A 14,741-nucleotide genomic window follows, 5' to 3' on the forward strand; every position below is an offset into this window, starting at 1 on the left:
ACAAATAAATGAGGAAAACAACATGCAAAGCCCGAGAATGACAATCTGGCAGCCGTGCAAGAATCCAAAGAATTACGGGTCTTTAAAAAGAAAGAAAGCGTATCTATGCTTGTATTCACAGAAAGCTGCCCACTGGACATCTGAGGGATTCTGGAGAAACTGCACACCCTCACTCCCTGGGCCTGGCCCCAACATCCAACATCCCTGGAAATGGCCTTCGACCTAGCCAGCCTGCTGAAATACAGATGCCTGGCTTGGGGCTGTGTTTAAAGATATCAGGAGCTTATTTTAAAAACAAACATAAAACCCTTCATTTGAACCAGTTCTTATGGTTGGGTTCCCTTACTTTAAACTTAGAAATTTTAATGTTTTTTTTTCTCTACAGTTTAAACCAAGCCTATTCTACTGTAACATAATAGGCAAAGTTAATTGAGAGAAATATGGATTTCTTGACCTTCCCTTAGAATTGTCTGAAAAAAGTACCCTTTGGTATAGAAGTTTAGCAGAGTCCTAAATTCTGAGGTCCAACCCTCCACACTGTGTGTTTTCTGTGCACTAGAAAAAGGGAGGTTATTCATAGCAGCATCACTTCTAAGAGAAGCCGCAGCAGCATTTTACCTTCTGCACTGAGATGCTGAATGGGGCAGGAGGGCCAGTTCAAAGGGGATCAAAGTAAAAGGCCGTGTTTCCTCAGGAGGCGAGCCAGCTGGGGCTCCATCAAGAAGAACTACAGTTCTTGACTCCAGGAGGTGACGGTGGTTTGTTCTAACCCGTTCAAAGTTTCTGCTCTTTTGTGTTCACCCTTTGCCCAACTGTCACAGAAGCGCTGTCACAAAGCTTCCAGGGGCCATTCACAGGGACCCTCCCAAAGTACCAGCTTGGTGTGCAGAGACAGCTGTCACTGGTTGCCTACTTTCTGGAGCTTGACCACTTGGAGGCCCCTCGGCAGGCAGTTAGACACACCACTGCCCACAGAGACGCAGCCAATCCCAACCACTTGGGGTGGGGTGGGGTCCTCAAAGACTCCGATAATTCAGAGCCGAAACGTAAAGCCACCAAGGAGAAACTAAGACTGATTTCTGGCTATGAGTTGGATGAATTATTCAGTTACACCCAGGTAAAGGTAAGCATTTCTGTATTAAAAGAGTACAGTTCTTTCAGGCTGGATTCGATAACCTCTACCAAACAGACATGTCACGAAGAAGTAGAGACATATACTTCACACTTACTAATTATTAAAAAATGTTTACTGATTTTTTTTTTTTTTTTTTTTTTTTTGGCTGTGTTGGGTCTTCGTTGCTGTGCACAGGCTTTTCTCTAGTTGCAGCGAGCGGGGGCTACTTTTCGTTGCAGTGTGCAGGCTTCTCACTGCAGTGGCTTCTCTTGCTGTGGAGCACGGGCTCTAGGCACGTGGGCTTCAGTAGTTGCAGCATGCAGGCTCAGTAGTTGTGGCTCACAGGCTCTAGAGCGCAGCTCAGTAGTTGTGGCGCACGGGCTTAGTTGCTCTGTGGCATGCGGGATCTTCCCGGACCAGGGATCGAACCCGTGTCCCCTGCATTGGCAGGCCGATTCTTAACCACTGTGTCACCTGGGAAGTCCCCTGAGTGTATTTTTTTAAAATATTTATTTATTTGGCTGCGTGGGGTCTTAATTGCGGTGCACAGGCTCTTTGCTGCAGCGCATGGGCTTCTCTCTAGTTGTGGTGCACAGGCTCAGCAGTTGCGGTGCGCGGGCTCTAGAGCGCGGGCTTAGTTGCCCCGCAGCATGTGGGATCTTAGTTCCCCCACCAGGGATCGAACCCGCATCCCCTGCATTGGAAGGCGGATTCTTAACCACGGGACTGCCAGGGAAGTCCCCTCCTGAGTGTACTTTAAGTAAGCACACTTAAAAGATTCCATAAAGATTTCTACTTGCTCAACACCCTATAAAAAGGGTATTTCCCAATTATATTTATTCAAATGTAAAAAATGAATATAGGTCAGAATTCTAAGCTGGTACCTGATCCACTTTTAAAGTTGGCTTTTCATTGCAATACAAGCCCTTTTCAAAGTTTCTTCTTTTGCTTATGAAAAATGAAAAAAGTTCATTAACCCAATTCCTCTCTTTCCTTTTAAAATTTATGTCAAGAAACCACACTGGGAAAGGGTGTGTCCTCCTTTGCTCCTCTGTGGTGCTAGTGGGGCTGCAGGGAGGCTGCTTGGGCCTGGAGGCCCAGAAGGTGGGGGAGCCAAGCCCCAGGCAGCCCCCAGGACCAGCACCCTGGTTTCCAGGAGCTGACTGCCTGACCCTTGGTGCAGGGGCGCCTCTGGCGCCGTGGTTCCTGTTAGGCTCCGCAGGGAGCAGGCTGGCCCCAGACAGTGCCAGCTGCTTCACTACTGGTCGCCGCCCTCCAGCTGTAGGCTGGCTCGCAACTGGAGATGACATTTTCTCTGCCTGGGGACAACCTCTCTGACTTGCTAAGATGGCAATACACCTGCTCATATCCAGGAATCAGCCGCTTGGCTTTGGGGGTAAACCTGGAGCAGCAGCACATATGTGTGTGCGGAAAGCCAGGTCTGCCACTAAATGCTGGTTCAGCTATGGGGAGGCCGTAACCTTGAACACGGCCTTTAACCTCTGGGAACTGTAGCTGCCTCATGCGACAGGTGGGAACAATAATAAGACCACCAATTCCGTGAGGCTGGTGTGAGGATTTGAAATACATGGGGCAGGTTCTGCCACAGCAGGTGGCACTCAATGAATGGTGGTTATTAGTGAAACGAAGTTTATCTTAACTGATCCCATAGCTATTGAATGCTAAGATGTACCTTTTTCTATGCACCACGAAGAAGGAAAAAAAATGCCAGTTAAATCAACACACCGTCTTGATTTTATAGAGGTATTAAAATGTGAAGACAGGGACTTCCCTGGTGGCGCAGTGGTTAAGAATCTGCCTGCCAATGCAGGGGACACGGGTTCCATTCCTGGTCTGAGAAGATCCCACGTGCCACGGAGCAACTAAGTCTGTAAGCCACAACTAGTGAGCCTGCACTCTAGAGCCCGTGAGCCACAACTACCGAGCCTGCATGCCACAATTACTGAAGCCTGCGCGCCTAGAGCCCATGCTCCGCAACAAGAGAAGCCACCGCAATGAGAAGCCTGTGCACCGCAATGAAGAGTAGCCCCTGCTCGCTGCAACTAGAGAAAGCCTGCACGTAGCATTGAAGACCCAATGCAGCCAAAGATAGATAGATAGATAAACAGATAGATAGATAGATAGATAAATAAATAAATAAATAATGTGAAGACAAAATGTATCAGAATTGAGAAGTAGGACATATTTTGAGAGATAACTGACCTAATGGAAGGTAGAGTGTACCCCTCTCCTTAAATGGACATACAGAGGAGGAGGTTGTGGTCCCCAGCACACGCTGCTCTACACACGCTGGCCCCAGATGGCAAAGGATGGAAGTTGCCTACTAGGCCACACTGACACACTTGGAGACACTGAGCCTACAGAAGGCCTTGCTTTCCCCAGGCGTCCTGGTTTGATTCATTTGTAAAACCAGAAGCCACCCCAGCACTTTTATCTCAAAGAAACATTCTGTCTGGTAAGAGGAAAATGTCTTCAGAAAGTTAAGATCTGACTGAGGCCCTAGAATCTATCACATGAGAGATAAACAGAAAAGAGAGTTTTCCAGTAAAGTTTGTCCTGACTCAGAGGAGTCTGGAGCTGACCAAGGAGCCCCCCAGTCCCACCGAGCCCCGACCCCACTGCACATTGCAGGGTCATCGCCCAGAGTGAAAGGCTCCGTGGGGTCCTGGGCTGCGCACAGGCTCAGGCGCTCACCTTGACACCCTCGTTGTAATTGTCCCCGGGGCTGCCGAGGCTGGCAAGGCTGCTCAGGTGCCCGGGGGCTCCGGGACGCGGTGGTTTCTTTGGTGGAGCTGCAGGATCTGGTAAAGGAATGAGTCCCATTACTTAACGTACATTAATGAAGAGAATGGAAACAACCCCCAAACAAACAAACACGGATTCATGTTATTACGACAGAAGCTAATCTCAGGGAGGGCACCCTACAGAGGTGTTTCTGATGCATTAGAGCAGTAAAGTCTGTTTTCCAACATTCTAGTCGTGGGCTGAATCTGGTAAACATCGTACTTGCTATGGTCTGTAGGGGGAAAAGTGTTAACACAACATGAGGTTTTCCAAAACTAAGAAACTATACATCAAAACCCCCCTCCCTCCAAATTATACAAATTTTGTGACACTCGATTCATTTCTTCATTTACCTGGTTTGCCCACAGGCTGATATATGTGCTGGTTTCCAGTCTGTGGGAAAAGAAAAAGCCAGGTCAATGCAGCAGGGCGCACAAGATTAACGGCCTCCCCTTCCCACCCTCTCCACCCACCCCCTTGACCCCTGGGCTAAATGTCAAAGACCAACAAGATGGGGAGGGGCCTGCCTTCAAGGGCTCAGGTGGGGACAGGGGATTAGGCTAATAAGCAAATAATGCCAATGGGGTAAGGGATAAGGGCTGCCACAGAAGGAATCTCGATGGGAACACGGTCAGGGGTGGTCACACCAATTTCAAATTTTCTTTAAAGAAATTATGCCCATGGAGGTCTCCAGTTCAACTTCATGGGTGTGAAATCTGTCCTGTGTTTGGAAACTCTCCCCCACCCTCTCCTTCTCTGATTACAAGGAGTGCCATCAGGGACAATGACAATGAGAAGAGGCTTCCTAGCACTGGGATGTCTACGTTGTCACTGCAACCTGAAGAGCCTGGTGTGACACCTCCATCGTTCCGGGCAAGCCACAGGCCAAGCCAGGAAGCCAAACCAGCCCGGGCACAGGAAAAAAGGCAGGTCCACATAGGACCAGCCCTAGTCTAGGGTGCCACGCCTGCAGCTACGATTAGAGCCACTTATCCTAGGCTGACTGAATGAAAAGAAGTATCTTCAAACTATACCCTACTTTTGAAAAGAGGGACTTTCCTTGCTTATTTTAAAACAATAAACTGGCTAAAATACATATACTTTAAGGTGCTTTACTTTTACTGAGTAGACATCCACTTCTTTAAAATAAAGGACCATGAGATGGCACAGTCACAACTGCTCCTTGCCCAGGATCACGGCTGCTTCCACCAGGCCACTGAACACTCCCAATTTTAAAGACTAGAAAAACCCTCCGAGTGGGAAGGTGTGAAGAACAAGGATTCCTTGACACGGTGGGAAGTGGGCCAAAACCTTGCAAAGAGACAGGCTGTGGCTGTGCTGTGCTGTGCTCACTGACCAGCAGTAAAAAGACTTAAAGAATTTCCCGATACTCAGGGAACAAGAAAGTGCGATAATTAGAAAATCCTGTTCTCAGAACTTTCTGGATCAGTTCAACAGATGTTATGTATGTCCCTGTGTGCAGAGGCTGACGGGCTGGGCAGTGGGCCGGGCCGGGCTCTGGTTCTGCTGCGTGTGCAGTGCTGGCCCTGGAGGAGTGAGTCACTCACCAGTTTGAGGCTTTGGTTTTCCCGTTTGAACGCGGAGGCTAGTGACACTTACCCCCTATGGGGAATTGTCACAAAATGAACATGCTGCCAACTTGCATATTATTTTGAAAATCTACATAGTTTTTATTTTTACTTTTTATGCACACAGATGGGATCAATTTCCATGAGGCAGTGACTAGTGTCTATTAACTAGCTCAGACCTACTGACAGTCTACACTGCTTTCCAAACGCTTCTCCCTGAAACTGGGGCCCATTTTCAAAAGTGTTAAGTTGGAGCACTTTGAGAAGCGGGCCAAACCAAACAGTTATCTTAGCAAAGGACAGAAGCAGAAAAGCCAGCAACCGTCAGCGTGTGTTATGAGCCCCACAGCTTAATCCAGACCCTGGAGGGGAGAGGCCTGCAGAGCAGGCTGGCGCCTGGTCACGCTCTGAGTGCCCTGTCCGGCGTCCGGCATGGGGACCAGTGACCTTGGGCAAGTTTCCTACGAGCCTCAGTTGACTCATTTGTGGCATGTGGATGGCACGGCGCCTGACCTGACAGGAGTGCTGAGGACTCATGAGGTGACAGGAGGGAAGCACCCAGCGCAGCACCCGCTCCATCAGGACTAAGCGCTCCTACTGTCACCCAGGCCTGGTGTGCGGCAAGTACTATGAGATCACAAGCAGCCCCGTCATGCGTCGTCTGTTTCACAAAGTGTTTCTCAATAATCCTTCTGTCTCATCATTCATTCATTCATGCATTCACTCCACATACGTTCTGGGTACCTTCTACATGCCACATCTTGGAACAGGGTTTCCCCTTTCTAAAAAATGTTCCTATTAGTGACGTTATAAATAGCTGGTCCCTTGAATAGGGTTGACTTTCATGCTTATTCTCACTCTTTCCTCTTAACAATTTGGGACCAACTGCTCAATATGTTATCATGTTTTTAATTGAAGAAGTCTTGGGCTTCCCTGGTGGTGCAGCGGTTGAGAGTCCGCCTGCCGATGCAGGGGACATGGGTTCGCGCCCCGGTCCGGGAAGATCCCACATGCCGCGGAGCGGCTGGGCCCATGAGCCATGGCCACTGAGCCTGCACGTCCGGAGCCTGTGCTCCGCAACGGGAGAGGCCACGACAGTGAGAGTCCCGCATACCGCAAAAAAAAAAAAAAAAAAAAAAAAAAAGAAGTCTTGATGCACACTGTAAGTTACAGGTGTACATTACAGTGATTCACAATTTTTAAAGGTTATACTCCATTTGTAGTTATTATAAAGTATTGGCTATATTCGCTGTGTTCTACAATACATCCTTGCGGCTGATTTTTTTTGGCCGCACCGTGCGACTTGCGGGATCTTAATTTCCTGACGAGGGATTGAACCCGGGCCCTGGCAGCGAAAGCGCCGAGCCCTAACCACTGCATCGCCAGGGAATTCCCACTGTGGCTGATTTTATACAAAATAGTTTATACATCTTAATCTCCTACCCTTGTATTGCCCCTCTCTACTGTTAACCACTAGTTTGTCCTCTATATCTGAGTCTTTTTGTTATATCCACTAGTTTGTAAGTGATACTATACAATATTTGTCTTTCTGTCTGACTTATTCACTTAGCGTAATACCCTCCAAGTCCATCCATGTTGCTGCAAATGACAAAATTTCATTTTTTATGGCTGAGTAGTATTCCATTGTATATATATACACCACAGCTTCTTTATCCATTCATCTGTTGATCAACTTGGGTTGCTTCCATATCTTGGCAATTATAAATAATGTTGCTATGAACACTGGAGTGTATGTATCTTTTCAAATTAATGTTTCTGTTTTTTTTCAGATATATGCCCAGGAGTGGGATTGCTAAATCATATGGTAGTTCTATTTTTAGTTTTTTGACACCTCCATACTGTTTTCCACAGTGGCTGCACCAATTTACATTCCCACCAGTGTACAAGGGTTCCCCTTTCTCCGCATCCTCACCAACATTTGTTATTTGAGTTCTTTTCGATAATGGCCATTCTGACCAGTGTGAGGTGATATTTTATTGGGCTTCTGATTTGCATTTCTCTGATGATTAGCCATGTTGAGCATCTTTTCATGTGTCTGTTGGCCATCTGTATTTCCTCTTTGGAAAAATGTCTATTCAGGTCTTCTGCCCATTTTTTAATTGGGTTGCTTTGTTTTTTCTGACATTGAGTTGTATGAGCTGTTTATATATTTTGTATATTAATCCCATATCGGTCATATCATCTGCAAATATTTTCTCCCATTCAGTAGGTTGTCTTTCATTTTGTCAATAGTTTCCTCTGCTGTGCAAAAGCTTTTAAGTTTAAATTGGTCCCATTTCTTTATATTTGCTTTTATTTCCTTTGCTTTAGGAGACAGATCGATTTATGTCAAAGAGTGTTCTGCCTATGTTTTCCTCTAAGAGTTTTACAGTTTCTGGTGTTATATTTAGGTCCCTTAAAAATCTTTAAAAATTAAAAAAATTTTTTTGTTTCCTTTTGTTTCTGATCTTAAAGTCTTTAATCCATTTTCAGTTTATTTTTGCATATGGTGTTGGAGAATGTTGTAATTTCATTCTTTTACATGTAGCTGTCCAGTTGTCCCAGCGCCACTTACTGAAGAGACTGTCTTTTCTCCATTGTATATTCTTGCCTCCTCTGTCACACATTAATTGATCATAAGTGCGTGGGTTTACTTCCGGGCTCTCTATTCTGTTCCATTGATCTATACGTCTGTTTTTGTGCCAGTACCTTACTGTTTTGATTACTATAGCTTTGTAGTATAGTCTGAAGTCAGGGAGGGTGATTCTTTCAGCTCTGTTCTTCTTTCTCAAGATTGTTGTGACTATTTGGGTTCTTTTGTGTTTTCATACACATTTTAAAATTATTTGTTCTAGTTTTATAAAGCATGCTATTAGTATTTTGATAGGGATTGCACTGAATCTGTAGATTGCCTTGGGTAGTTCAGTCATTTTAACAATGTTACTTCTTCCAATCTAAGAACACAGTCTATCTTTCCATCCATTTGTGTCCTCTTCAATTTCTTTCATCAGTATCTTCTAGTTTTCCAAGAACAGGGCTTTTACTTCGTTAGGTAGGTTTAATCCTAGGTATCTTATTCTTTTTGATGCGATGGTAAATGGGATTGTTCCCTTAACAGGAAACAATGAACAATAGTTCATTCTTAATCTACAGAAATGTGACAGATTTCTGTATATTAATTTTGTATCCTGTAACTTTACCGAATTCACTGATGAGCTCTAGTACTTTTCTGGTGGCATTTTTAGAACTTTCTATGTAAGTATCATGTCATCTGCAAACAGTGACAGTTTTACCTTTTCCTTTCCAATTTGGATTCCTTTTATTCCTTTTTCTTGTCTGATTGCTGTGGCTAGGACTTCCAATACTATGCTAAATAAAAGTGACAAGAGTCAGCATCCTTGTCTTGTTCCTGATCTTAGAGGGAATGTTTTCAGCTACATGTCATCTTTCCAATATAAAGAAAGAGCACTGCATGTGGAGATGTTAACTGGGGAACAGTGTGATTCTGCACTTGTGGACTAAGGAATGCCTAATATTCTGTCTGTAGAGCCCATTGTGCCAGCATATCTTATGGGAAATGCCAAACCTTCACATGCTGGCGACTGAACACATCTAGGGGCCAGACCTTAGTGGGAGCTGGATTTTATAGCAGACTAGGGAAAACTATGCATCTCGGAGCTGGATGATGACACAGTCTCATGCATGTATGTATGTGTATGCATGTGTGTCTAGAAATGAAATGGTTTATTTCTACTCATAAGCCTTATTAGGGTGGATGGAGATTTATCTCCCTAAGTCCATTACCCAGCAAGTGCACATTTCCCCTTTTTACTGGAGATTTCTTTACGTTTTAAAGAAATCTGCATTTATTTTAACCAGATATCTGCTAATGGAAATCCTAACAATTTTAACTACTCTCCCCTGAAGACCAGGGAATATTTCTAGCAGGCTTTAAATATATTTGGAATAATGATAATAAGCTAGGTCTTTAAATATATTTGGAATAATGATAATAAGCTTAGTCTTTAAATATATTTGGAATAAGGATAATAAGCTAGGTCTTCAAAGAGAAATTCAGGCATTTCCCCCTACAACACCCAGAAGAAAAAAATCTTGCTTGAACAAGTTTTCTGTGACTATGGAAACTTCCACAAAACATGAAACAAGAGTGTAAAAATTCAGCAGATGACAACTTGTTGTAGCAACAATTTGTGTACGTATTTCTTTAGGACACAGAGAGTTCAGCTTACTATTGAAAAGAGTGTATTAGTATTGGGGTAGAAATTTTTCTACCTGAATATGCATGCTGGGCTGCGTACTGTAAGTTTTAATAATCTTGGCTAAAACGTTGATTTTAGTTATAGAATGAATTATTGTGTTCCATACAACAAATGCTAGTAAGCTTGGATATCCCAGGACACAAAGTGGTCCAGATCCTGATGAGAACGTGGCAGCTGCTTACCGGGCCCTGAGGACCTCCATCCTCCCTGTCGATGCTGCCTCGAGAGAGCCGCACGTCAGGTTTCTAGAGAAACGAAAGCAAACAGTTTCATTCTTGGTTTGAAAACCACTGACATGTTTCTGTACTAAGTTTCTTCCTTTGTAACACAACTGTCTTCTGAATAAGAGTTAAAAGTTCCCCAGTTTCACAAAAATTCTCAAAGCCCAGTGGTGACAAGCCCAGGTCAGCTGCCCCAGCAAAGCCCCTTTCTCCGCACACGTGCACAGCTAACAGGACTGGCACCTGTGCCCTGGCCCCATATGACACATGAAGATGTGCACTTCACCTCTCTTCCTAGCAGCAAAGCGAGTTTTCTTCACTGGGAAAATCCCCACCCCAGGAGGAGGCACCAATGCCTGCTTCCTGGCAGGTTAAGGCTTATATGGTACTTGGCTGTCTTGCCAAAGCAGCAAATGGTCCAGTGACAAGTTTTCCCCCGGCACTGCATCCAGAATACAGAAACCAAACAGAGAAATCTTGACTTAATATAAGTAAGAGTAAATGAATTTCACTAACATAAGATTAACAAAGTAGGCCACATGCTGTCAGGGTGTGGAGCTTCGCAGGTTTTCTCCTCGTGAAAGCAATGCTGTGAGGCAGCCCCAGCCTGCCCCACGATGGCATGGATTTCACGGAGTCCCCAGGCAGCCACGCCGACTCCTGCCCCCTGCCCCCGCCAGGCGCACTGGCTGACCGCTCATCTCTTAGTCTCCACCAGTCCGCTGTATCTTACAGACCCTCTATTTGGCAGAGATCAGGCAGTCACAACTTCCTTGTTAGACAAGGAACGTCTTGACATCTGATTCGTCGAACTTTCTACACCTGAGAAGGGCCCAACGCTGCGGACACCATCCGCAAGCACCTGTCGGAGGTGTTGATGGAGAAAGAAGCTTCATCTCTCCTTTCTTTTAAATGTGTGTTTTCAAAAGTGAAACCATGTCATATAATTTCATAACCTTCATATAATATTATATAGTGGAAATTGGTAAAAACATTAGAATACTGTATAATATTCCAGAGCATGAATGTTGTCACACACAGAGAAAGGTGGAAATAGCGTGGGCTCTGGCAGTAGCCATCAGGGTTCAGGTCAGCCTCCGGCCCTTGCCAGCTGTGTGACCCAGGCCTCAACTTCTTCATCTCTAAGATGGGGTGATAACAGCACCTGCCGTGCACTACCCCAATCCTTGTCAGGATTAAACGAGTTAATACTGGCAAAGTACTGAGTCACTGCCATGCACGTGTCAAGTAGAATAAACAGTTATCCTGCTGTTTGTTGAACATTTGGGCCATTTTCAAAATTTCAACTGTATAAATAGGCTGTGGGTAAACAACTTTGTATACAAATCTCTGACTAAATTCCTGATTAGTTCCTGGGGACAGATTTCTAAGAATTGAATTACTGAGTCACAGGGTTTAAACATTTGAAAAATTGAGGGTATCAGATGCCAAGCTGGTCCTGCCTCTGTCTGCGATGGACTGTGCCCCAGCACTGCTGGACTTCACTTAAAACTTGCAGCCAATCAATAAACAAAATGCCACCTGTTGCAATCTGCCCCTCCCCCTTCCCTAAGTAGTAGAACATCTCTGTTTCCTCTCACAGATGCTAAGCTGCCTTGGACAAGGTTCACCTCTCCTAACCCATTTCCTCACCCACACAGTTATTATAAGGATTAAGTAAGTGCTTGGCACAGAAATGTGCATATATGAGATGGCTAGTAAATATGTGCTGAAGGAATGCATTAATAAAAATGCAAAGGAGAAAAGATTTTACAGAGGAGGAACGTGAAGCTTAGGCAGAACCGGTTGCTACAGGCGACACGAGCTGGATTCAATCAGGCAACAAATACGTAGTGAGTATCTTCTACGTGCGGAAAATATTTTATTTACGTTTTTACTTAAACAAAAGCAGTTCATATATTGTTTGCTTATAGAGTAAGGTGCTGGGTTTCATGTATTTACATGAATTATCTATTTTTACTTTCATATAAAATACATGAAATGGCTTATTTTTCTTTATGCACAATTCCCCAATGATATACTTTTCCAAAGACAGAGTTTCAATCTTAAAGGAGGCCTATCTATGTAAAGTCCACTTGTGTTCCATGAATAGAAATATTTAAGCGTTTTCCTCATATAGTCGGCAGAGCCTGTCTGAATAAAAGTGTCACGCTGGGAACTAAAAAGCAATCTAGCCAAAGACAGCCTGTCAAAAAGAAGAGATTCTATTATTGTTTCTGCTACTGGGTGAAGCTAAATTCTCCTGTTTTCCCCTTACAGAATATTCTAGATCTCTAGCCCTCTGGGCCCACAACCAGCTGCCCCAGGACCCAGCCCCTCTTATCAGCAGGCTGGCAGCCACTGCACAAGGCAGGGCCAGGCAGCCAACAGGGCTGGGCCAGCCTCACCTACCAGCTGCCCATGGTAGCTGGCCCAGCCACAGCAGAAGGACCCACACAACCCACACATGGGACAAAAGCATACAGCTCTGGTGACCAAAGGGGAGGGTGCTGCTGGGTTCCAGAGGATGTCTCTTACATAAGGTCACTTCTCCAAGATTGAAAAAATGTAACTGACCCTTCCTAATACACAGAGATAAACACAGAGAATTGAGCAAAATGAGGAGACAGAGGAATTCCAAATAAAAGCATAAGACAAAACCCCAGAAGAAGAACTAAGCAAAGTGGAGCTATGCAATCTACCGAATAAAGAGTGCAAGGTAATGATCATAAAGACGCTCAACAAACTTGGGAGAAGAATGGGTGAACACAGTGAAAGTTTAACAAATAGACAGAAAATACAAAGAAGCACCCAACAGAGCTGAAGAATACAATAACGGAAAAAATACACTAGAAGGAATCAACAGTAGACTGGATACTGAGGAATGGGGAACAGATCAGTGAACTGGAAGGCAGAGCGGTGGAAATCATCCAAGATAAACAGAAAAAAGAAAAAAAAAAAAGAGGATAGTTTGAGACCTCTGGGACAACATCAAGCATACTAACATTCAAATTATAGGGGTCCCAAAAGGAGAAAAGAAAGGGGTGGAGACCTTATTTGAAAAAAATCATAGCTGAAAACTTCCCTAACATGGGAAGAGAAAGAGACATCCAAGTCAAAGTATAGAGAATCCCAAACGAGATGAACCCAAAGAGGTCCACACCAGACACATAATTAAAATGGCAAAAACTAAAGATAAAGAGAGAATCTTAAAACCAGTAAGAGAAAAGCAACTCGTTATGTACAAGAGAACTGCCATAAGACTATCAGTTGACTTTTCAACAGAAACTTTGCAGGCCAGAAGAAGTGGAACCATACATTCAAAATAATGAAAGGAAAAAACCTACAACCAAGAATACTCTACCCAGAAAGGCTATCATTCAGCTTTGAAGGAGAGATACAGAGCTTAACAGACAAGCAAAAGGTAAAAGAGTTCAGCACCACAAAACTGGCTTTACAAGAAATGTTAAAGGGTCTTCTCTAATCAAAAAAGAAAAGACCATAACTAGAAATATACAAATTATGAAAGGAATTCCCTGGTGGTGCAGTGGTTAAGAATCTGCCTGCCAATGCAGGGGACACGGGTTTGAGCCCTGGTCCAGGAAGATCCCCACGGAGCAACTAAGCCCATGTGGCACAACTACTGAGCCTGCACTCTAGAGCACATGAGCCACAACTACTGAGCCCACGTGTCACAACTACTGAAGCCTGAGTGCCTAGAGCCCGTGCTCCACAACAAGAGAAGCCACCACAGTGAGCCCGCACACTGCAAGTAAGAGTAGCCCCCGCTTACCTCAACTAGAGAAAGCCCGCGCAACAACGAAGACATAATGCAGCCAAAAAAATAAATAAATAAAATAATAAAGTTTCCTTTAAAAAAAAAGTATTAAAACAAACAAACAGGGGTTTCCCTGGCGGCACAGTGGTTGAGAGTCTGCCTGCTGATGCAGGGGACACGGGTTCATGCCCCGGTCCGGAAAGATCCCACATGCTGCGGAGCGGCTGGGCCCGTGAGCCATGGCCGCTGAGCCTGCGCGTCCGGAGACTGTGCTCCGCAGCGGGAGAGGCCACAGCAGTGAGAGGCCCGCGTACCGCAAAAAAAAAAAAAAAAAAAAGAACTATCATATAATCCAGTCATTCCGGCTCTGGGTATTTTTCTGAAGAAAACCAAAAAACTACTTTGAAAAGATATATGCACCCCTACGTTCACTGCAGCATTATTTACAATAGCCAAGATATGGAAGCAACCTAAGTGCCCACTTATAGAGGAATGGATAAAGAAGATGTGGTACATATACACACAATAGAATATTAGTCAGCTGTAAAAAAGAATGAAATCTTGTCATTTGCAACAACACAGAGGGTATCATGCAAAGTGAAGTCAGTCAGTCGAAGACAAATACTGTATGATTTCACTTATATGTAGAATCTAAAAAAACAAAAAACAAATAACCTCCCCAAAACCAAATGAACAAACAGAACAGAAACGGACTCATAGATACAGAAAACAGGTGGTTGCCAGAGGGGAGGGGTGGGGGGGATGAGTGAAATAGGTGAGGGAGATTAAGAGGGACAAACTTCCAGTTATAAAATAAATGGGCCAATGAGATGTAATGTACAGTGTGGGGAATGGATTGGCTAATACTGTAATAACTTTGTATGGTGACAGATGTAACTAGACCTACACTGATGACCATTTTGTAATATATAAAAATACTGAATCACTATGTTG

The 14,741-nt window shown here is 44.4% G+C and overlaps 1 protein-coding gene across 25 annotated transcripts in view; it reads right to left on the reverse strand.

Annotated features, from left to right (window-relative positions):
- PTK2 (protein tyrosine kinase 2) overlaps positions 1–14,741 on the reverse strand; it is a gene marked incomplete at its 5' end in the record, with an annotated part of 198,079 nt that overhangs the window by 6,425 nt on the left and 176,913 nt on the right. For 15 of the 25 annotated variants that reach the window (XM_079722516.1, XM_079722514.1, XM_079722518.1 and 12 more), the window contains 3 exons: positions 3,830–3,936; positions 4,273–4,312; positions 9,971–10,033. In XM_079722516.1, the coding sequence (XP_079578642.1) occupies positions 3,830–3,936; positions 4,273–4,312; positions 9,971–10,033 (210 nt within the window). The remainder of the gene's footprint in view (positions 1–3,829; positions 3,937–4,272; positions 4,313–9,970; positions 10,034–14,741) is intronic. The other 10 variants (XM_079722517.1, XM_079722512.1, XM_079722505.1 and 7 more) reach the window with 1 other exon arrangement.

Source organism: Hyperoodon ampullatus (assembly GCF_949752795.1).
Source record: "Hyperoodon ampullatus genome assembly, chromosome: 17".
NCBI lineage: Eukaryota > Metazoa > Chordata > Mammalia > Artiodactyla > Ziphiidae > Hyperoodon > Hyperoodon ampullatus.